Below are 22,817 nucleotides of genomic sequence, written 5' to 3' on the forward strand. Positions count from 1 at the left end.
TGGCCTTCAACTCCCAGAATTCCCCAGCCAGCAACTGAAGTCCACAAGTCTGAAAAGGTTGCCAAAATTGGACATCCCTGCTTTAAAGTGTTGTCCAAGCTTACCCAACATACTTCAGCTCAGACTTGATGTGTGAACCTATCCTGTTTGTTTCTAATAAGGGGAGCCATCGCTACATGCCACGGGGAGCACATCTGGGTGCATGCATATTGCTGTCCCTCTGCCAGGCATGTCCCTCCCCACAAAATTCCTCTACCACTCTTTTTTTTTTCTTTGTAAAGCTGAGCCCACCAAGGACTTCAGAAGGCCCCCTAATATTCAGAAAAGGCAACCCTTTTTCCTCCCGCACGTGAAACTGTGGTGCTGCACACAGGATGCTGCACAGGGACCGCAAGGAGGCTGCAACGAAACTAATTCTAAAAAGGAATTTAAAACATTCTTACAACTAGTCTGAATCCACGCCTCTTAAAAGTTCCTTTGGGCAAAGAAAACCAGTTTCAGCAACTAAAAAAAAAAAAAAAGCTAACTTGGCTGGAGATTCTTATTTTTGGATTAGCAAGGAGGAGGAGGAAGAGGACACAAAGCAGAGGGCTTCTTCTCAAAACCTTCTGGAGTAGGACATTTACTAATCCCAATGTCAACAAGTAACCTAGAGGATGTTACCAGCTTTCTCCAGCTTGGTGTCCTCTAGAGCAGAGGTCTCCAAACCTGGCAACTTTTAACACTTGTGGACTCCACCTCCCAGAATTCCTCAGCCAGCATGGCTGGCTAAAGAATCTACATCTCTCAAAATCCTGAACCAGCATGTCTCATTCTACTGATGGAATAGTTTGGCCTCCTTTAACTGGTTGATATAAGTACAACCTGGCTTCCCAGTTTTCGGGCAAGACCAAACATCCAATTGGCTGGAAATTTTAGGAACAGCAGCCCTCCTACATCTAGGAAAGGCCAGGGTAGAATAAACAGGCTTGTTTGGAATAAGATGTTTGGCTCTTACATGGAGCCCCCTCTCTAGGGGTGGTTCAAGTTATGGAACGGATGCCGGTAACCACACAGAAGTCAAAAAGATTTGGCGGCCCTTTTTGAAGAGCCTGCCTTGACCGCCATGGAAATTTTCCCAATTCACCGACATTAGTTGGCACTCGGCGATAGTCCACTTAGCTTCCACCTTTCCACACTACTGATTTTGGCATGTGGTTGTGTCGTCTGTGTGGCACATGGAGAGTAGGTGTAGCTTCTCCAAAACATCGGATTTGGCACGACAACATACATCACAAAGAGAACAGGAAAGAACCTGAGTCTTGGGACAATGCTGGGCCTCCTGTGGGTGCAGAAATCTTCACTGAAAACCTGAAGGAACGTCCTCGTCTATCTTTTCCGCTCGTGGCTCAATTAAGTTCATTTCAGTTACAGTTCCAATGGATCAAAGGAACCCTTTCTTTCCCAATCAACGTCTTTGTGACTCTTCTTGGTTTGGCAGACAGTTAGCATCTGACACTGAACTCGCAGCCCGCCTCCCCTGACGTAACAAGATTAAACAGTTCTTCTCCGTACTGATATAATAAAAGCAATTATTTTTATATATACAAAAACACACTGCGCTTTGAATGAACTGCTAATAACATGCTACCTGACAGTATAATAAATCTGGGCCTTCATTGTACCATCTCTGAAAGATTTAGCTGTGGAATCTCACTTACTGAAAATCACACTGAAAATTCATTACAGGGGCCTTGGGGGTACTTTGGTTATTTGTGAATGTGTGGGAGTATAACTTTCAACAGTTAATTCATTTCTTTTTTTTTTTTTCCTGTTTAAAAATCAAGAGGGTAATGATGCGTTCCAAATCCAGACAGATGGAGCCCTTTTGGAGAAAGTTGGCATGGTAAGGCTAGTTCGTTGTGTTGTTTTGTCGGCTGAGGCTTCTCAAACCTTGGCGGAAAGCAAGTGTCAAAATGTCAGAGAAAACAATAAATCCAGTATATTCCACTTCCTTTTGGCCATAAAATTCAAGAAGTGGTCATAGGTCAGTGATTTTTCTCTGCCTATTACTTCTACTTTACTTGTGAAGTGTATGCAGCACAGCAATCAAAACAAAATTCTATAAAAGCACTTACCATAATCTAGGCCAGCCAGAGGGATGTGTATATATATATGTATGTGTATGTGTGTGTGTGCACGCGCACATGAAGGTATTCATGCACAGTTTGTATAGGGAATCTAAACAACAAAGTGGTGGAAAGTTTAACAAAGTTCAAAAGAGTTTGCCTAAATTTGCACAAGGTGCTATTTTTGGAAGCATCAAAGGGATACACCATCTCCTCAAATATCTAGGTTAAGTATTTCTCAACTATGGGAATTTCTGAGTGAATGGACTTCAAGTCCCAGAATTCTACAGCTAGCATGGCCATTGAGAATTCTGGGTGTTGAAGTCCACACACCTGGAAATTGCCACAGTTAGGAAACACTGGTCTAGACCAGGGGTAGGCAACCTCGGCTCTTTTATGACTCGTGGACTTCAACTCCCAGAATTCCTGAGCCAGCATGGCTCAGCTTGGAAACCTCTCCCTTTCCCCTCAGCATGGCTGGCTCAGGAATTCTGGGAGTTGAAGTCCACGAGTCATAAAAGAGCCAAGGTTGCCAACCCCTGGTCTAGACGATTAAATAAAGGGTTTCCCCTTCTAGTTAAGCTTGCAACATTCAGGACTGGGCTCAGAACACCAGTAAAAGGAAGTCCACAGCTAAAGAGGACGCTACACTATGCACATTTATTGCCCCCCCCCCAAATCTCACTAGTGTGCAAACAAGACTGAATATTAACACTTTTTAAAAAAAGTAGACACAAAATAAGCTGTAAAAAACAAACGACACAAAAAACATCAAAATAAGCCGTCGAATTACAAAAAACAAAAAACAAAAAAAAAGGGAAGCTATCCAAATTAAGATGCCCATAACCTCTGTGAAGCTTCGGATACAATTACCATCACTTCTGCCTATAATTCATCATTTTTTTTCCAGTTCCTCATATAGTCCACTCATCAGCTTTGAAATCACTGTTTTGAAAATGATCAGGGGAGGAGCAAGTCTTTAAAAAAAAAAAGGCAGCTGTATGAAATCGAAGTGAAAATCCAAAATAAATGTACAAGGACTGTTTCAAAAGTTAATTGCCTGGCACTGTGTCGGACAGGGGCGAGGAGGCGGAAGGATCAAATTTAAGTGTGGCGTGATTGTTTCAGGGGAAGTGGGGCCAGGGGGCATAAATCAGGGGTTCTTTTAAAAAAGAAAGAAAGAAAGAAAGAAAGAAAGAAAGAAAGAAAGAAAGAAAGAAAGAAAGAAAGAAAGAAAGAGCTTCACACCATCTTCTTAATGTTGTGGCGCTTGAAACTGCCGGTGCTCCGTTGCTTCTGCACTTGGCTAGCTGAGCCATGGCGAGTCCTTCCGCTGTTGGAGTGTGCGGCCGTTGGAGAAAGTTCCACGTTCTCTTTGTCGATTCCTTGAAAAAAATAAATGCATCAAGAAAGAAAGAACCACCGGTGGAAAAATTGGTGTAAATCTTTTGGAGGTCACAGGATTATACAAATGTTAAAATAAGGCAACTGGCTGCATCAAGGGTATTTCAAAAGAGGGAGGGAGGGAGGGAGGGAGGGAGGGAGGGAGGGAGGGAGGGAGGAAGGAAGGAAGGAAGGAGAAGCTAGAGTTGCATATGGGAGCTGAATTGAGTTGGAAGGCAGCAGAGATATAAGCACTACCCACATTCTTGGAGTCCAACCTCAGCATCCTGCTGGCTACCAAACATAGGTAGCTTAGGCGCCTGGTACCACCCAGTTCCAGGGAAATGGATTGCATAACTTTTAAATTTAGATATATATGGACGAATAATCCTTGTGCCTTGCAAGATCAGGCACTGGGAGAGGAGCTCTTAAGAGGCACTATGGGTGCTTCTTGAGCTTAAAGTCCTCCTTATCCCCTAAGATGGAGAGAAGCACCCTATTTTTCCAATGATTTAAAGACCAGGGTTTTGGACAGGTTTGTACCTATTTCCATCATTCAATCCTTTCCAAAGCTCTTCTCCCCTAAACAGGGGAATATGAATCCAATTTAGGGAGGAATTTAAAGGTGGGAATGGGTGCCCTGCAAAAACTTCAGAAACATTTTCAAGGAAATAACAAACAAACAAAGTCCAGTTGCCTTTTGGAAAAGCACCTTTGGGACCACCATGACTTAGATGATTGAGCATCTCCATAGATCTGTCACATCAATACGTGTGACAAGGGAAGTCGCAGAATACAAAAGGCAGGCTTAAAGATCTGTCTGACTCAAAACCTCCCCACCGAAAAGTATTTCAAATTTTAAAAAGAGGGATAATCTAATCCCAGCCCATTTTGTGATTCAATAAGAGATTATGACTCTTCCACTTCTGGGCTGGAGCACTTTGCCTGTGCTCCTGCTAACCCCACTTCTCTGTCCCCCACTTTTTCAGCATAAATTAAGGGTGTGAACTGAATCTTACCCAAAGGATATTTAATTTGCATCTTTTTCTGAAGACAGACTATTTTTGAGATTTTAAATCAGGGGCGTCCCACCTTCAAACTTTAAGAGTTGTAGACTTCTATTCACAGAATTCCTTAAGTCCATAAGTCTTAAAGTGGACACCCTGTTTTAAATCAAATTAATGGGAAGGGGTAAGAAAAGGCTTGGAAGGAAAGAGAGAAATAGATCACAAAATGAGAAAAAGGAGGATGGTGGAAACAGAAGTACAAATACTCCAAGAAGATGTAAGATAGCATTCGTGGGGAGGAAATGATAGAGAAGAGAAACAGTTCAAAGGACTTAAGTATTCTCTAAAGAAGGAAGAATAAAGTACTGACAGCTTTGGGGAGCAGAATTTTTTAAAAAGTCAACTAAGGGACTAAAACGTATATGCAGATATGGAAAAAACAGAATTATTTCCTTCTCTCTCCCATCAATTTAAAACTGGGGATCATCCAAATATAATCTATTTAAGAAGACCTGGAGCAGAGAGGAGAATGTCCCAAGTAGAATCTCTTGGGGGACAGCCATTAAGTATTTATCGGTAACCCGAATTTCACAGCCAGATGGAACTATCTCCAATCTCCAGGGCTAATATAGGTAATCCTTGATTTACGACCACAACTGAGCCCAAAATTTCTGTTCCTATGCGAGAGACAGTTGTTAAGTGAGTTTTGCCCCATTTTACGACCTTTTTTGCCTTGGTTATTAAGTGAACCTGGCTTCTCCATTGACTCTGCTTGTCAGAAGGTTGCAAAAGATGATCACATGACCCCCTGGACATTACAACTGTCATAAATCTGAGCCAGTTGCCAAGTGTCCAGATTTTAATTACATGACCCTGGGGATGCTGCTGTGTGAAAAATGGTCACAATTCACCCTTTTCAGTGCTGTAGTAACTTTGAAGGACTCTAAATAGAATTAACGGAGCGGGATCAGTCTTTCCTAGAAATGAAAGCAGGACTGACTGTTGATTCTATATAACATCAACTCCAAACTAATGTCCTGCCGTGAATATGGAGAAATAGGGGAATAAAGAGAAGATTGAATTGTCAAGAAGTAGCACGGCAGAGTCCTTGCAGATTGTGCAAGGATGAACAGTTCTTATAACAATTTGGCCAGCTTCCCCAGGCATCACTCTGATTAGTATGCTCTGAAGCAGGAAAAGAAATACACACCCACCGTTTTCTTGGCAGCAATTGTGTTAGTTACCTCTTTTCTGCATGTACTGTAAAAAAAATCTGCCCAGAGGCAAGGTTTTTACTCATGATAATCTGAAAATCTCAAAAGAAATGGGGGACAAATATTGGGGTTACGAAACAAAACAATTCTTATTAAACTGAGGCTCTGAGAAAACCTCTCAGAACAGACATGTCCCTGAGTGAACAGCTTCCTCTCCATCACTCTTCTCCCGAGAGACTGTAATGATTCGAGCAGTTACAAGTAGGCAAGACATATTTGTGGCACGTGGAGGTGATCTGGTAGCTCACTGTGTGCTGAACTACATCTCTCATAATCCCCAGGGCCTAAGAACTATGGACATTGCACTCCAACATCCCTGGAATGCCCTAGATCCAATAATGATTTGGATCTGGGTCTCCGTTATGAGAGAGATCAACCAACTTCATCCTCTTCAACATCAAGATTTTAGAAAGAAAGAACACAGAACAGGGAGAGCAATGCTAGCAGAGAGGCAAGAAAAACAGTGAAGGATACATCTGTTAGAGCCAAAGAGCACTTCTATTCAGGAGCCCCGGTGGCCCAGTGGTTAAAGTGCAGCATTGCAGGCAAACTCTGCCCACGGCCTGGAGTTTCATCCTGACCCGCTCAAGGTTGACTCAGCCTTCCAGCCTTCTGAGGTTGGTAAAATGAGCATATCATTGGGGGCAATATGCTGACATTGTAAACCGCTTAGAGAGGGCTGTAAAGCGCTGTGGTGTGGTATATAAGTCTAAGTGCTAACTGCTATTGTTCTGCCTCCAAATACCAGTGCCTGCAGAACAACAAACTGCCATAAACAGCTTCCTTGAGTTGGCCCTTCTGGGAAACAGTCCGCAGGATTCAACTGCGATGCTCGTCTTTTTCAGACATCATCCTAAGGTCTCAATGGGACTGGATTTCATTTTTTCCCCCTAAGACTCTGCCTATAACAATCACATTATTTGCTAAAATCCAAGACACCAGTCCAGAATGATGTCTGAATCTATAGCTTGGAGGCACACCAACTTTTGGGGGGTGAAGATTGCACGTGGCAACTCCAGGGAAACACCCCCAAAAGTGGACAGGCCAAGGCAGAAACTAAACTGAAGTAACATTAAAATCACATAAATTTGGGTTCCCTCCCTGTGTATTTAATAACTTATTTGCTCTACCATATTTGGTTTGGTTTTCATTGATGCGATGCATCCCACAGGAATAAGAGGCAGGTCAGTGCAGATATGCTGTGTGAGAGAAAGAGGGTGAAGGCAGTTCCTCCGTAATAGTTCCCAGAGTATATATGGTAGATGCAGACAATAGAATGCTTAGTCTGGCAAGCTTCCATCTATAGGTGTGGAGTAATAAAGAACTTGCCACATGACTTTTTTGGTTTTTGGGCCTTACATCAATCTTGCCAACCTGAAGCATTGTATTATCTGCTACATAGTCTAAAAACTATTTAGAGGGGCTGTCTTCACCCTCCTCTCACACAACGTATTTGGACTGAGCTGCCTGTTACACCTCTGGCACGCAGTCCCCTGCCTCCTGGGAATCCAATCTGTTGCATTCCATCATAACTGGCAACTTTTGAAGGAGTTATGGGAAATGGCCCTGAGGCTTTGGAACTAGATCTTCACTGGAGCTGGACATCCACTTAAGGCCCAGGTCATCCTGCTGTTCCTAAACATGTCCTGTCTCTCCCACATGGGAGCAGAAGCATTATGCTCAGGAGACCTGCCCTCCCTTTGCCAATGAAATCATAGAATCAAAGCACCAGAAGGGACCTTGGAGATCTTCTAGTCCCTTTTCAACCTTTTTAATGCCGCGACCCCCAACCGGTCGTAAGTCGAGGACTACTCAACCGGTCGTAAGTCGAGGACTACTCAACTAGTGCAGCACCGTTTGCAGAATGGGACTTTTGGCGGGCTCAGCAGGGCAGAGACAGCCTGGACAATTCCTATTGGCTTTTGAAAGCCAATAGAATTAGACTCTATTCAAGAGAGTCTATTCTATTGGCTTTCAAAAGCCAATAGAATAAAAGGGAGTAGCACAGCTAAGGAAAAGGGGAAAAAATGGCGGACTGCGTTGTTTGGCGACCCCCGTGAAATGGTCGTTCGACCCCAAATGGGGTCGCGACCCACAGGTTGAGAACCACTGTTCTAGTCCAACCCCTACGGCAGGAGTCCTTATATCATCCCGCACAAATGTTTGTCCAATATTTTCTTGAAAGCAATGGAGCGCCCACAACTCCAGCAGACAAGCTGTTTCACTTAGTAATTGTTCTCACTGACAGGAAATTCTTCCTTATTTCCAGGTTGAATCTCCCTCTGACGGGCTTCTACCCATTGCTTCTTGTCCCGCCCTTGGGCACTAAGGGGAATAAACTGACACCCTCTGCTCTGTGACAACAGCCCTTCAAGTGGGTAGGCATCTTCTGACTAGCCACGTTACCCACAACATTTTTTTTCTTCCATTTTCCAAAAGCAATAGCTCATGCAAATAGAATGGAAACGATGGAGGGGTGGGGGTGGGGGGAGAAAGAGAGAGAATGTGTACCTGGGCGAGGAAGGTTGGATGAAAACGGCTGATTTAGAGCAAGGCAGAGATGCTTCACAGACACAAGATGAGAGAGAGAAGGTGAGCAATCAGCCGGTCGGGTTTGGGGGAAAGACACAAAACATTTACTGGACAGGGATAATGTATACATCTCTCTATCCCTCCCAGCGTCCTTCCCCTGCCCAACTCCAGCAATCAGTCTTACTTCTACACAAGTCAGATATACGGAAAACCCTCAACACGTTTTTGTTGGAATGGTGCACTTTTCAAGAGGAGAACATTGGAGCAGGCCTGACTCTGGGTCCCAGGGCCTGTTTCAATGCAGAAAGAAGAAGCAAACCAAACCACTCGCTTGATGCAGCTATCACATGCCAAAAGGGGACAGTTAAAATAAGTTCCTTTTTGATGTCTCTAGCCCACTGTTTCTCAACTTCAACAACTTTTAAGTTGTGCGGACTTCAACTCCTAGAATTCTCCAGTTAGCATGGTGGCTAGAGAATTCTGGGAGTTGAAGTCCACGCATCTTAAAAGTTTCCAAGGTTAAGAAACCCTGTTCTAGTATAAAGTAGAATGTGTTATTGGAACTCCCAAAGAAACCTCAACTAGATGAGGTAGACATTATTATACGTTCGCCAAAAACTTCCAGAACTCCCAAAAGTATCGTATCTCCTTCTATGCTTGAAGCAACCCCGTTTGGACAAATCAAGAGACTTGCTCTGTGTCTTTGACTAAAAGTTCCCCCTCTGCTTCTGAGGTAACTTTAGGAAGTTTAGAACAGATAACTTGGCCCTGCTCCTCTCAGCTGAAGCTCTGAACCTGCCTTCTGATTGGCCATGATTGCTTTAGACCAGGGGTCCTCAACCTTGGCAACTTTAAGACTTGTGGACTTCAAAGCTGGCTGAGGAATTCTGGGAGTTGAAGTCCACAAGTCTTAAAGTTGCCAAGGTTGAGGACCCCTGCTTTAGACATTCACTTTGGGGATCAAAGATCTGGCAAATTCCTGCTTTCTCCATTTTTGTTTTTCATGGCAAAACCTACTGCACTCACCCACCAAGAGGAATGACATGGGAATTAACACATAGAGGCAAAAGATAAGTCAGAGATGGTTGAAAACCAATTTCTACATTTTTCTTTACAGCAGTGTTTCCCAAACTTGACAATTTTAAGGCATGTGGACTTCAACTCCCAGAATTCCACAGCCAGCATTGCTGGCTGTGGAATTCTGGGAGTTGAAGTCCACATGCCTTAAAATTGTCAAGTTTGGGAAACACTGCTTTACAGCATTCCAGGTAATGGACAACTGTATTTTACATGGAAGGGGAGAGAAATCATGCAGCCACTTCTCACATTACAGTCTAAAGTACAAATAGGAAGGGGCTTAAACTATTTCTGTATAGGATGTGTTCATAGAACATGACTAACCAGTCAGCAGGGTAGGGAACAGCAGTAATAAAAATGCAATAATAAAATAATATATCAAACAAACAAGAAAAGCCTAGTGGCAAATCAACATGTATCGAACTATATAATCCCTTGCTGGGAGAAAAGCCAGCTCTTACCGGCTTTCTGGAAAGCGAAAAGATTGCAAGCTTGTTGAATCCCAGGGAAAGGATGTTTCACAGCACAGCTAACAGAAAAGATATGTTTCCTAGGTACCACTAGATGGCGATATCTGAGGGAGTGAAGGAACCTGGAAGGTGACCACTCTATCTTAATTTCGCTGCTACAGCCTAATTAAGGAACTACCAAGAAGAAAGCACCCCTAGCAATACTGACAGGGCAAGCCACTAGTATACTGTATAAATAGAGAGCAAACCCCACTCCCTTCTAGCACCGAAGATGTTACCTGGTTAGGTAATGAAACATCTTCAAGAAAACAACCAACTCAGAGAGCGCCAAGGATTCCACAGTTGCATCACTGAACTGGATAATTGCACTGCAAAGGCTTATTTTGGATGGTGGTGGGTGTGAGTTAGGAACACTCCCCAATTTGTTTTAGGCAAGAACACTATATTTTGAAGGTAAAAATAATCTGTGACTCTGTACCTATGCAGCCAGCTGATCCTTCCTCCAATTATTACACAGCCTTTAAAAATACTAGTAAGGGAAAGATGAAGAATATACCGTGGGAACACCATCAGTTCTGATGTTCTGGCTATGTATTCACTGGAAACGAAATACATTAGTTGATCCTTCAGTCTAAGCTCATGGGTCTCCTTAAATATGTAGGCGTGCCAAACCTATTGAAGGTGAGGACTTCTGGTGCAATGGGTGACTCAGAGAAAAGGTCCAACGTCCACCCAAGGAAGGTGGCCCCAAACTGGAATTGGAATGGGACGACCTCAGGTTGAGAAATGGATGGCAAACTGACCTGGGGAATGCTGGGAAGTTGCAAGTGAGGTCATGGAATTGGAAAGGTTCAGGTTTGCAGTGATGCTGAGCTGACTCTGCACTGCAGGAGGGTAAGGAGACGTTGGGGTTAGAAGGGATTCTTCACTGATCTCCTCATCCATTCCAGGCAAGTAGGTGTCGATCAAGGCATCAAGGAACTTCACAATCAGCTCAGCGTAGTCGGGTATTTGACTTTGCTAGAAAAAAATGAAAAAAAGAATGAATTTCCTTTTTCTAATATTGTGTGTTTGTGTGTGTGTGGGGGGGGGGTGGTCTCTGAGCTTGGTTGCTTTCTTGCAGACGTTTCATTACCTTACTAGGTAACATAATCAGTGCTACAAGAGACTGGGTTTTGCTCTCTGTTAATGTACAAGTAGCTTACCCTATTGGTATTGATGGGAATTGTCTTGGTGGCTCCTTGGTTAGGCTATTGGCTCAAGGAACGACCAAGAAAACTCCCACCAACTAACAAGGCAAGCCGCTAGAACAAGGGTAGGCAACCTTAGCTCTTTTATGACTCGCGGACTTCAACTCCCAGAATTCCTGAGCCAGCATTGCTGGCTCAGGAATTCTGGGAGTTGAAGTCCACGAGTCATAAAAGAGCCAAGGTTGCCTACCCCTGCGCTAGAATATAAACAGAGAGCAAATCCCACTCCCTTCTAGAACTGGTGATGTAACCTAGTTGGGCAATGAAACCTCTACAAGAAAACAACCAAGTTCAGAGACCACCAAGGACCCCATAGGTTCAACGCTGAGCTACAAATATTTTCTTTTTTTAGAATCATTTCCCCCTGATCTTAAGCAATGGATCCCACACTCCCCAAAAGGTCTTCTCCAACTGGGACCACTCCTTTTACCCCCTGCCAATGTCAAAGGACTCCAGACATAAGGCCAAATTTCCTCCATCTAGAAGAACAAATGGTCAGTCAGAAACTAGGTGCTCTGAATCAAGCTCTCATCCAGCTGTGAGCTGAAGAAGCTTCTTGGACGAGAAGTGAAAGGTCAAAGAAAAACTAGAAAATCCAGTTGCCTCTTGAAAAAACACTTTTGGGACAACCATGACCTGGACGACTGAGAATCTCCATAGATATTTAGCTATGCACTTTGTAACTGAATGTTGGTTTCCCTCCCCCTATTTTGTGGAAAAGTCAAATAATTAAGAATATAAACCATATAAAATCCAGTTGACGTTTTTCAGAGAGTTTGATTCAGAGCAGGTAGTTTCTGGCTGACCATCAGCTCTAAGATGAAGAAGCTTCTTGGATGAGAAGCGAAACATGTTCAAAGAAAAACAAGAAAGTCCAGTTGCCTCTTGAAAAAGCACCTTTGGGACAACATTCAATTACTTTTTTTTACAGATTTCTGATAGTACTTAGACCGCCTATGTCATTTTTTTAGGCAACCCAAGCTTCATGCATAATGGAATATATAATTGGACTTCAAATCCATAGGCCATCACGGACAGAATCTCTCAGTTAAATATAATATTTTTTAAACAGGAATATAATTACCTAACACCACCCTTTTCTTCATTTCTATCAATTCAAAGTCAATTTGAGGTTGTGTCCATCCAATGTCACCTTGGTAGCAAAACAATTTATAATGTAGCATGTTAAGCTAATGCAAAATTGCTCAGTTGGTGGTTCTCAATTCAGATTCGCTTCACTGCTCAGTAATTCTAGAGGGCTGCTAAGGAGAGTCCTCTGGAGAAAGGGGTGCTTGGGTTTCAGCTGTGACTAGACTTTTGTCATCTGGTGTAACAAGGGATCAAGAAAAGGAAATAAAGGCCTGACATTATGGAGGGTGAATAAGAACTAGCAACTAACAAGGCAAAGCATGGCAAAATGGACTGGACCTAGATGCAGAATAGACTGGCTAGCAGTGCTTGAGGCACCATTTTGGTTTAGTTTCTTGACCTACAGTATTTGGAGATTCTTGGTCTACAAGCATTTATTACACTGGGATTATTCGGGAAGGAAGGGCATAGCCGTTCTTATCAGCATAGTTCTGGGACTGACTTTAGAGAGTTGGAAGTACAGAGGCTCCCAGTTTATGTAAATGCAATAGAATTCTATGACATGCAGCTCCACAGAATCCTAGAATTGTCAAGTTGGAAGGGACCACAAGGATCATCTAAGTCAGGGGTCTTCAAACTTGGCCCTTTTATGACTTGTGGACTTCAACTCCCAGAATTCCTCAGCCAGCATGCCTGGCTGAGGAATTCTGGGAGTTGAAGTCCACAAGTCATAAAAGGGCCAAGTTTGAAGACCCCTGATCTAAGTCCAACCTTCTACCCTACAGGTAATTTTTGACTTACCAACATTAATTTAGTGACTGTTTGAAATTACAGCAGCACTGGTAAAAGTGTCTTACGACCAGTTCTTGCACTTACAACCACTGCAGCATCCTCATGGTCACATGATCAAAATTCACAATACATAAATATGATATCGTATGATACCCATGACTGTAAAATATTTCAAGACTGAAAACATTCAAATCAGAAACATCCATTCCATGATCAGAACCGCTCATTTGCCCTCCACCCCCGAACTGCTCTTAAAAGCTGTTTCTAGTGACCACTGATAATTTTCTTATTAACCCTCCAGTGCGACTCACATTTTCCTATCACCTCTGGTTTTACCAAGACCACCGTGTGGCATTCAGGCTGAAAGAAGCCCAAATCACTCACCTTAGAAAATGGTCCTGCAAACCTCCACAAGCCATTAAATCCAAAACCTGCAAATCAGCAGCAGCAGCAGCAACAATAAAAAGAGAGTAGTTTTATTAAGAAAGTGATGAGAGAAAGCTAACTGCCACATAATCCGCAATCATTCCTTCTTATTCTTTGGTCTAGACCAGGGTAGGCAACCTCGGCTCTTTTATGACTCATGGACTTCAACTCCCAGAATTCCAGAGCCAGCATAGCTGGCTCAGGAATTCTGGGAGTTGAAGTCCATGAGTCATAAAAGAGCCGAGGTTACCTACCCCTGGTCTAGACATTCTGATTACTCACCTTGATGCCGGCATCACTCCATGAACCCATCAAGGGACTCACCCTTAGGGCCCTAAGCACAATTGGCCTATCATCTCATGTCCCAGAACTCCATTCTATACTTGGAGGTCAGTCAACAGGCACAGATAATTCAGTGTACAGCAATCAAGGGGGATTCAATTCCCATTTCTAAACCAGGCTGTTATGTGCAAAATGTAACATGCTTTTCAATCACTGAAATGTTATGATTGTTTAATGTTTTCAAATGTTTAGTTTTCTATCCATTTATCATCAAAATCATAATTGTCACTCCAACAAATGTCTTAACCTCAAACATTTCCAATGCATATGCAATAAAAAAACAATACGGTAGTCTGATGCCTAAGGCATGTTCCATAAAAATAGTACAATGCAGTTAAGGCATAAACCCTATATTAGATTAGCCCTGTGTTTGCTTTCTTGCAGTTCAGTCATGCATTAAAATGGGAGGGAAGGAACACCTTAAAAGAAAATGAAGGGAATTGAGTCTGTCTCTGTCTCTGTCTCTCTCTGTGTGTGTGTGAGAGAGAGAGAGAGAGAAAGAGAGAGAGAGAGAGAAATTCTTCTGAAATTCTTCATTGAAGGGGGATCATTTTACTTTGTAGATGAGTGGCATTTGTGTTGCTTTGAAACCCTCCGTTACCTTTTTGCAGTTTTTCCCAATATTTCGTATAAGAAATCTGCGTGAAGGACAGTCACTATAAGTGTGTAAATACCCAAAGGATATTATTTTTAAATGTAAAAAATAGAATTAGTACTCCTTGGCCATTACTTTTGTAAGGCAGTCTAAGATATCTATGAAAGAGGCAAGGCCTACATTTTTAAATGTTATTGATTAATTTTATATATCACCAACTCACTGTTTTGGGTGACTCTAGGCCTCTAAATCACAACAATATTTCTCAACTTTGGCCACTTCAAGATGTGTGGACTTCAACTCCCAGAATTCCCTAACCAGCTGGCTGAGGAATTCTGGGAGTTGAAGTCCACAAGTCTTAAAGTTGCCAAGTTTGAAGACCCTTGCTATAAAGAATAAATATGTGGGGAATACCTAAAATATGTTTTATATAATCTGTATCTAAGCAGACCTTTTTTTATCCTAATTCATGAAGGAGCTGTAAGATACATACTCTGCAGATAAGATGTCTGGTACTGTGGTGGAGATTCTTCATGGTAAACCACACTTTGAACAATCCCATGAATGGGATTCAATAAATTTGGATCCTGACATTGCGATAAGAGAGTATTTATCTTGAAGTCCAATAAATTGTGCCTAGACAACAAAATATATACAATATTTGATCAGGTTATCTCCTTCAAGTTTTTACTGCAGCAAATAATCAAGGGTGTTTATATCAAAGTTTTATTACAATACAGAAATGAGTATCGATCAAAAATTGAACAGCCCTCTCTCAATAGAGGGGGAAGGATACAGCATCATCTATCTTTTGTCTACAATACAGTCCTTTTCAGCAGTTCCAAGAAGGCTCCACACCCATTTGCACCACTCAGGTGACCTGACAATACAGATAAACCTCCAAGTGGCCTCAATGACTCTCTAAAAGAAGGCAAATGACCAGCTGTCTGCAAGGAATATAAATCCTTCCATTCCCCACCATTCAGTCAGAGCTGAAAAAACATCTTGGATGAGAAGTGAAACTTCTTCAAGCAAAAACATGAAAGTCCAGTTGCCTCTTGAAAAAGCACCTTTGAGACATAGAAATGAGTATTGACACAGAAATGGTTGTGAAAGTCAATTATTCTTCCCAGGGAATTTCCAATGCTGGTTAGACAATTCCATCGTATCTTTTAGCATCGTATAACGTACAATCACCAGAATTCTAGAGTGCAGGTATAGATAGATAAACCCACCATAATCATGTTCAACTCTATTTTTTTATCTATAATCCCAACGGCTCTTCTATACTGTTCTTGGAAAGTGCATGACAAATTTGAGTGGGCTTTTGGACAATCCCAGATGTTGGGTTGGGGAATTCTGGGAGTTGAAGTCCACACGTGGCTTAAAATATCTGAAGTTGAGAAACACTGTTCTAAAGGCTGCTTCAGACATCATGCAACCCAAAACGTGAGCATGTTTGCAGAGACTTCTTTAATATTTATGTCCTATTAATTATATACATCCCATTCTTTCTCTCTGCCTGCACAATTTCAAGTGAACTCTTCCAGAGCCAGAGTACACATGTTCAAAAACAACACCTTGCGGATTATCTTTTTGGCAGAAAATTACTTCCTTTGAAAAATTCAATACTTACACAACAGGAAAGACCTTTGGGAAAACCACACTGGCTTCTGCTAAATACTCGTACAGGATTCGCTGGTCAAACTCATCTGCTGTGTACTTTACCAACGTTGCCTGTCCAAAGAGAAAAGTGGGAGAGGGAAGAGGAGGAACGAGAAACATCAGCTTGCAATTTCTAATCAGCTATTAGATTAAATCAACTATAGATGCAGACAGCACATAGTCAAAAGGGGCAGGGCTTTGATCGTAAAGACGAAAGAACATAGAATCATAGAGCTGGAAGGGAACTCAAAGACCTTATACCCGTGGTGGTGAACCTATGGCACGGGTACCAGAGGCAGCACTCAGAGCCCTCTCTGTGGGCACGTGCACCGTCGCCCCAGTCCTAGGCCTTCAACTGGGTTTTATAAAACCTTTTTGCTTTAGGCCTCTGCTGCCGTGTGCAAAAAAAAAAAGGTTCAATCAATCAGTCAATTTCAACTTCTTGCGGGAAAAAAAAGATCTTGCAAAGTTGGAATTGATGGATTGAACTTTTTAGTCCCACCCAGTCTGCTGTTACCACCGCAGCCATGCCCACCCAATGGGTCATGCCCACCCAAATTGGCCACACCCAGCCAATGGGCCACATTCAGCCAATGGGCCACACCCACCCGGCACTCGACGATGCGTAAGTGGGTTTTGGGTTGCAGTTTGGGCACTTGGTCTCTAAAAGGTTCGCCATCACTGCCTTATACCATCCCAGTCAAATAGTTGTCCAGTCTATTTTTGAAAACCTCCATTGATGGAGCACCCACAACTCTAGGAGGTAAACTATTCCACTGATTAATTGTTTTCACTATCAGGAAATTTCTCTTTACTTCTCTCTTTGACAAGCTTCCACCCATTCTTTCTTGTCCTGCCCTCTGGTGCTTTGGAGAATAAATCAATCCCCTCTTCTGTGTGACAGGGAACTGCTATCATTGCAGTTGTCACTCTTCAAGCAGTATCACCAGGAGGGATCTTCAAGTGACTTGGATTATATACAGTACTTACAAGGACGGTCAGCAGCAAAGCCTGGATTTTGGGATCAGTGAGGACTTCCTCATCTAGGAGGATGTTAGACTCGGATACAGACACTTTACGGAGATGGGGATGTTGTTGGGGTGATATCCTTTGTGTTTCTGCAGAAAGGAACCCACGGGTTATAACCAGGGATCGCAAGGATAGACAACAGCTCTTATGTTCTAGGTAAGGCTCCTTCAATAACTGTGAGACACAATAAGGTTTCAAAGGAAAGAGCTGGGAAGACCACTGAGGATTCAATTCCAATCTTATCTCAACCATGGAACATCTCTGTAGATCAGACCAACCGTCACTGCCTTAACTAGACTGGCAAAACGGCCATTTGGCTGCAAGTGACTTTCATACAGTTTTATTTATTTGTTAAATTGATTTGCCACCTCTCTTGCCATGGTGCTCCTCCAGGTAGCTTACAACAATAAAAAGGAAGAGATATGTAAACAGAAGTAAGGTAACAGAACAATAAAATAAACAATGGTAACATCTTATAGCGTACAAATGTTTTTATTCTCGTTTAAGCATTTCAATTAGTGAGATCTAGTTTATACTTCTGTAAGATCTCTGATTTTAGGCAGAAGCCAGTGAACAATTTCTACTCCGTGGTTCTCTCCTATGAAACGGGAAAAAGAAATTCTCCAGTGTACCTTCAATATCTTTTCAGAGGGTCTACGCAGGGCAGATTTCGGGGTGTGAGATTCACTGCACAAATTAATTCCAATCCTGGCAAACTTTGCTGTATTGTGGACTTGTTTGCATTGGAAGATTTCATTGTATTCTAGCATACCAAGTGAGCAACAGCAAAATAAATACTTGTATAAAGCATTTAATTAAACATACACAGCAATTAGGCCATTCTTCTTGAAGTCTTACCCATTTCATAATCATTTTCTGCTACTCTTCTCATTTTTGGAGGTGTGGTGATCCCGGATTCCATTTCTTGTCTTTTAGGGGCTTTTGTGTCCGATACCAAGTGGTCAAAACTTTTTCGGGTACCTATGAAAGTGAAACCAGTTAAACCTGTATGCTCCCATAAGCCACTCTGTGGAGTCCTTGGTGTTGTCCGAGCTTGGCTGTATGTTTGCAGACATTTCATTACCCAACTAGGTAACACTATCAGTAGCCACCAAGCACAGAGAGGACTAAGGATTCCACAGTTCAACTCTGAACTACGTATATTCTCTTCTATTGGAATCCACTTTGCATCCTGGATAAACAGAGATTGCAAATAATAGTTCGTGGTTCAGAGAATACTGGCAAGAAATTTAGCAGGGTTCCAGCAGCCCCGGTGGAACTGAAGGCTTAATGCAGGGAGTATGAGATAGCACGACTCTAGATTCCATCAACGTTCCACACACTCTATTTAATACAGGTAGTCCTCGACTCACAACCGTTCATTTAACAATGGTTCAATGTTCCAATGGCCTTGGAAAAAGTGATCTCATGACCTGAACTTGCAACTTATGACCATCACACCACACCGCAATCACGTGATCGCAATTTGAGCCTGTGGCAACTGGCTCGCCTTTATGACTGGTTGCAGCGTCCTGCGGTCACGCGACTGCGATTTGCGACCTTTTTTGCTGATTTCCAGCAAAAAAAAAAAAAAAAAAGCCCATCTAAGGAAGCTGGATTCGTTAATGATCATATGATTCACTTAATGTCTGCAATGTTTCGCTTAACAACGTAAAAACTGTCGTAAAATCGGGTCCAGCTCGATTTACGACCGCAACAACTTACGATGGAAATCCCAGTCCCAATTGTGGTCGTAAGTCGAGGAATACCTGTACAGAAAACAAAAGGTGTATCTGATGAAAATGTCTAAAGCAAGTTTGCAAGTAGGCTGTGGTCGTGTTAATGGCTGGCCCAAATCCTTGTGGTGAAAAGGAGATTGACACACCCGACCAACCTAGCAGCTTTTTAGTGTTGGCTTGAGAAGGCTGTCCCATATCCAGGCTCATGGATTTCCTTGTGCGGGGACTGATCTGCCCAACAGTTGGGTAACTAGCAGCGAGATGTCTGTCAGAGTTCTTAGGAGAAGACCAGGGCTGGTTTTCTCTTAGTGTCCTAAAAAAGAAAAAAGAAACTGATCATTTCAAAAACAAACCATCTCCACACAGCCAGAAATTAGTCAGACAACAAGTGAGCTTCCTTCCTTCTACCGAGTTGAAATTGCACCCATGGATTACCTCACATCTAGTGCTTTGATTACCTCACATCTAGTGCTGTGAAGCTGATGATTCAAGGGGACTCAGCATTTTCCCAAGACATAACTGGAAACAAATACACTGATGCTCTGGGCTCAATGATGCTTTCACACAAGTGATGCTAATGATAGATTTCATCGTTTGCTCAGTGATATCGTGACACATGTAACATTGTTTACTCTCTTGCACCTCAGAAAATGCCCAGATTCTACTACTACTTCTTCAGTGTCTATTCTACGAGGCTCCCTCAGAAGGAGATATGAGGTAAGTAATAATGCAATTTATTTGGGGCCTAGCACAATGAATGAATGTCAGTGAATACACCATGTCTTGTTTTAAAGTAATCTGAAAGCAGTTTGTTGAAAATTTATGGAGTGAAGCTATGGGTTAATGTGAGGTGGCACGCTAGCAATGGCTTGTTCAGAACAAGCTTCTAACCTTTAAGGAGGAGGAATTCAGAAAAATACAAGGCAAGCTATGTCTGTCTCCAAGTTTGGTTCTAGCTTGCTCAAACAGCAACTCAGCGCAATAGCTGTGTTCACATGAATTGCTAAACCACAAACCAGTCAACCACATCTAACCAGTATATGAATATCCAGACTTTCTGATTCTGCGACAGGGGTTAGACAATATGTAGACTGTACAGTGCTTGGTGTTTGCTTGCAAATGTTTTTTTACCCAAATAGATGGCATCATCAGCTACGTAGCGTCAGCAGCAGCAGCATATATTATCTAGTTGGGTCATGAAAGGTCTGCAAGCAAACAACCAAGCTCAGAGAGCACCAAGAACCCCACAATTTAATCCCAAACTACAGATATTCTCTTTTATTGAAACATGTAGATTAACTAGAATGAAGTGGAATAATTTATGGTTTAGCATATTACGAGAACCAGCCAGAATACTGTGTGAACCAGGCTCTCAAATCATTTCAACACAGCATGTCACAGCCATTGGGTTATGTTAAAAATATACTGTAAACTCAGCCCAAAAAACTGAATTCAGTTACACTTATTAAGCTAACTGTGGGTTAGCATATTGTCTGAACACAGCCAGTATATGAATCTAGCTAGTGAAACACCATGCTTGAGCCTTCCAGGGTCAATTCCAATACAGCTCTTTCTTTCCCAGAATAATTTTAATTGCAAGTAATTTTGTCTTTTGCCTACCACCCTTCCCCCTTTTTTCCCCCGTGTCATAAATTATTTAGCTGTCTTCAATAATTCACAGAAACAAACAAATTCTCTCCTGGCTGGAGAGAAGCATGTGAGTTGAAGTATCTTTCCAGATCCCTTTCAAAATGTCATTTTGCACCAAAGAATAGCATCAAGAGACAGACATCTGAGTTTAATGCACAATTCTATCAGATGGAGTACTACAGAATTGTCCATATCCTCTAATAAAGTTTTCAAAAGTCCACTGACCTACAACTGGCTTCATTGTGGTGTATGGCATATGTTTCCATAGGAACGTTTTCCATTGAAATATCTGTCAAGAGGAGCGATTTCCTATGCTTTAAGCTGCACCGGCTCCTAACTTCCTCGGACATAGTCAGCAGAGCTGAACAGACAAAAGGAAGCACAAAAATGTTCAAAGTATATTTTACATACTGTATTTCACATTCTTCTTCCAAACAGCAGAGATGGCATTCTTCTTCTCGTATTTAGTGAAAATTCATCATCAGCTATTGCATCAAGAACTCAAAATTCTGAGAAACTCGGTTCCATTCATTTCAATTTTAAAAAAGTAAAAATAAAATTCAAGGGAGCCACTGCACTGTCAATGCTCCACTGTGACAAAATTCTAGCCCTTAAGATCCTAAAGCACGATGACACTCTTGTTAAATCCTCAACCAAAGATATCCACCCCCAACATTTTTTAATAATACTAATAATACTAATAATAATAAAATTGGAAGGGACCTTGGAGGTTTCTAGTCCAATCCCCTGCTCAGACAAATGGCTGTCCAGTCTCTTCTTAAAAACTTCCAGTGTTGGAGCATTCACAACTTCTGGAGGCAGGTTGTTCCATTGATTAATTGTTCTAACTGTCAGGAAATCTCTCCTTAGTTCTAGGTTGCTTCTCCCTTTGGTTAGTATCCATCCGTTGCTTCTTGTCCTGCCTTCAGGCACTTTGGAGAATAGATTGATTCCCTCTTCTTTGTGCCCTAGTCCTTCTTTTCATTAAACCAGACATATACAATTCCAGCAACCATTCTTTGTATGTTTTAGCCTCCAGTCTCGTAATCACTTTGTTGCTCCTAATCATCTTTATTGTTATAAATGCCTATATCTTGGCAAACCCTTCAAATCATTTGGACAATCGGACTCCGGGTTCCCATGTGATGACAATGCCCACGTATGGAACCTCAAAGGAATACAGAAATCTCACAAGATTTGGATATTTCGTAATATTTTAATCTGCATCTTTATATTACTATCTTAGCACATGTCTGTTTTTCAGCAAAGCCGCGCCCATAGTGAACCATGGGTTCACTTATCAACTGCTACATTTGCTTAACAAAAGCCATGTTCACTTAACAACCAGCACAAAAAAGGTCGTAAGACCATTATAACTGTAATGGGCAGGCTCCATTACAGTTGCAACTTGAGGACTACCTGTACTGATTTAGCAATGGACTAAAGTTTTAAGCCAGGTTTCCACAATCATATATCAATACAGCAGTGTTTCTCAACCTTGGCAACTTTAAGATATGTGGACTTCAATTCCCAGAATTCTGGAAGTTGTGGAAGTTGAAGTCCACATATCTTAAAGTTGCCAAGACTGAGAACTCTGCAGCATAGTCAAAATATTCAAAGGGGATCGCCAAATGTTATAGCTGGGAATGGGAAGATTGAGTGAGAATTGAGGTCAAGCTTTTCCATCAGAGGCAGTGTTGTTATTATTATTAAACGTAGACTGGATCCCTCCTTTTGGCAGCTCACATTTTGTTGGGAACTGAGAGGAATACTTTCACACTAGGTATTACCCAGTTTGGGTTGGCCTGGATTGGATACAAACCTCATAGATTTGGGGTTTTTACCTGCAAGGTAAGCCACACTCTGGGTATTCACCTCAAACTTATCACAGTTCCTATGTTTGTTAACCAGAGCAAGGAGTGTGTGCAGAATCCTTACTGTTCTCGCTACTATGGTCGGTGAGGGATGCCGGTAACCTGGTGAAATAAACATTATGTTAAACAAATACATATATCTGCAAAGAAAGAAAAGCGTCAGTTGAAAAGTAGGAAAATGGCTTAAAGAGGCAGTGCATACACCTAAACGGACACTCAGCAACTAGGATGAGAGTTGAACAGGTTTACCCATTCAGTGAAAACTGGACTTCAGTAACCGCATGGCACGTGGCTGATTCTCATAACCAAAAGGAATAAACATCGATTGTGGAAAGTTAGCAATACTAATCTCTAATTGTTAGTGGTTTCCAAAGTTAGTGTGAGTTTCAGGAAAGCCAGTAAGCATGTACTGCAAGTAATCAAGTCTTAGAAACTAGGATACTGGTGGGAAAAAGTTGGAGAGATGGGTGCATATAAATTTAATAAATAAACAAAATGCAATGCATTCTTGAGGC

General features: G+C 42.0%; 1 protein-coding gene across 5 annotated transcripts in view; it reads right to left on the minus strand.

The window, feature by feature from the left end:
- Positions 1 to 3,031: 3,031 nt before the first annotated feature.
- Positions 3,032 to 22,817, minus strand: part of NF1 (neurofibromin 1) — a 211,016-nt gene continuing 191,230 nt past the window's right edge. The window contains exons 49-58 of one of the 5 annotated variants that reach the window (XM_039341252.1): positions 22,273 to 22,404; positions 20,654 to 20,789; positions 18,934 to 19,091; positions 17,898 to 18,020; positions 17,001 to 17,128; positions 15,982 to 16,082; positions 14,839 to 14,981; positions 13,367 to 13,413; positions 10,655 to 10,871; positions 3,032 to 3,493 (exon numbers count right to left, since the gene is read on the minus strand). In XM_039341252.1, coding sequence (XP_039197186.1) covers positions 3,351 to 3,493; positions 10,655 to 10,871; positions 13,367 to 13,413; positions 14,839 to 14,981; positions 15,982 to 16,082; positions 17,001 to 17,128; positions 17,898 to 18,020; positions 18,934 to 19,091; positions 20,654 to 20,789; positions 22,273 to 22,404 — 1,328 coding nt within the window. In that variant the 3' untranslated portion in view covers positions 3,032 to 3,350. Of the gene's footprint in view, positions 3,494 to 10,654; positions 10,872 to 12,185; positions 12,255 to 13,366; positions 13,414 to 14,838; positions 14,982 to 15,981; positions 16,083 to 17,000; positions 17,129 to 17,897; positions 18,021 to 18,764; positions 18,809 to 18,933; positions 19,092 to 20,653; positions 20,790 to 22,272; positions 22,405 to 22,817 lie in introns of those variants that run through there. The other 4 variants (XM_039341260.1, XM_039341268.1, XM_039341276.1 and 1 more) reach the window with 4 other exon arrangements.

This window comes from Crotalus tigris, unplaced genomic scaffold (genome assembly GCF_016545835.1).
Source record: "Crotalus tigris isolate CLP2741 ecotype Arizona unplaced genomic scaffold, ASM1654583v1 scf7180000017550.10884619, whole genome shotgun sequence".
NCBI classification, from domain to species: domain Eukaryota; kingdom Metazoa; phylum Chordata; class Lepidosauria; order Squamata; family Viperidae; genus Crotalus; species Crotalus tigris.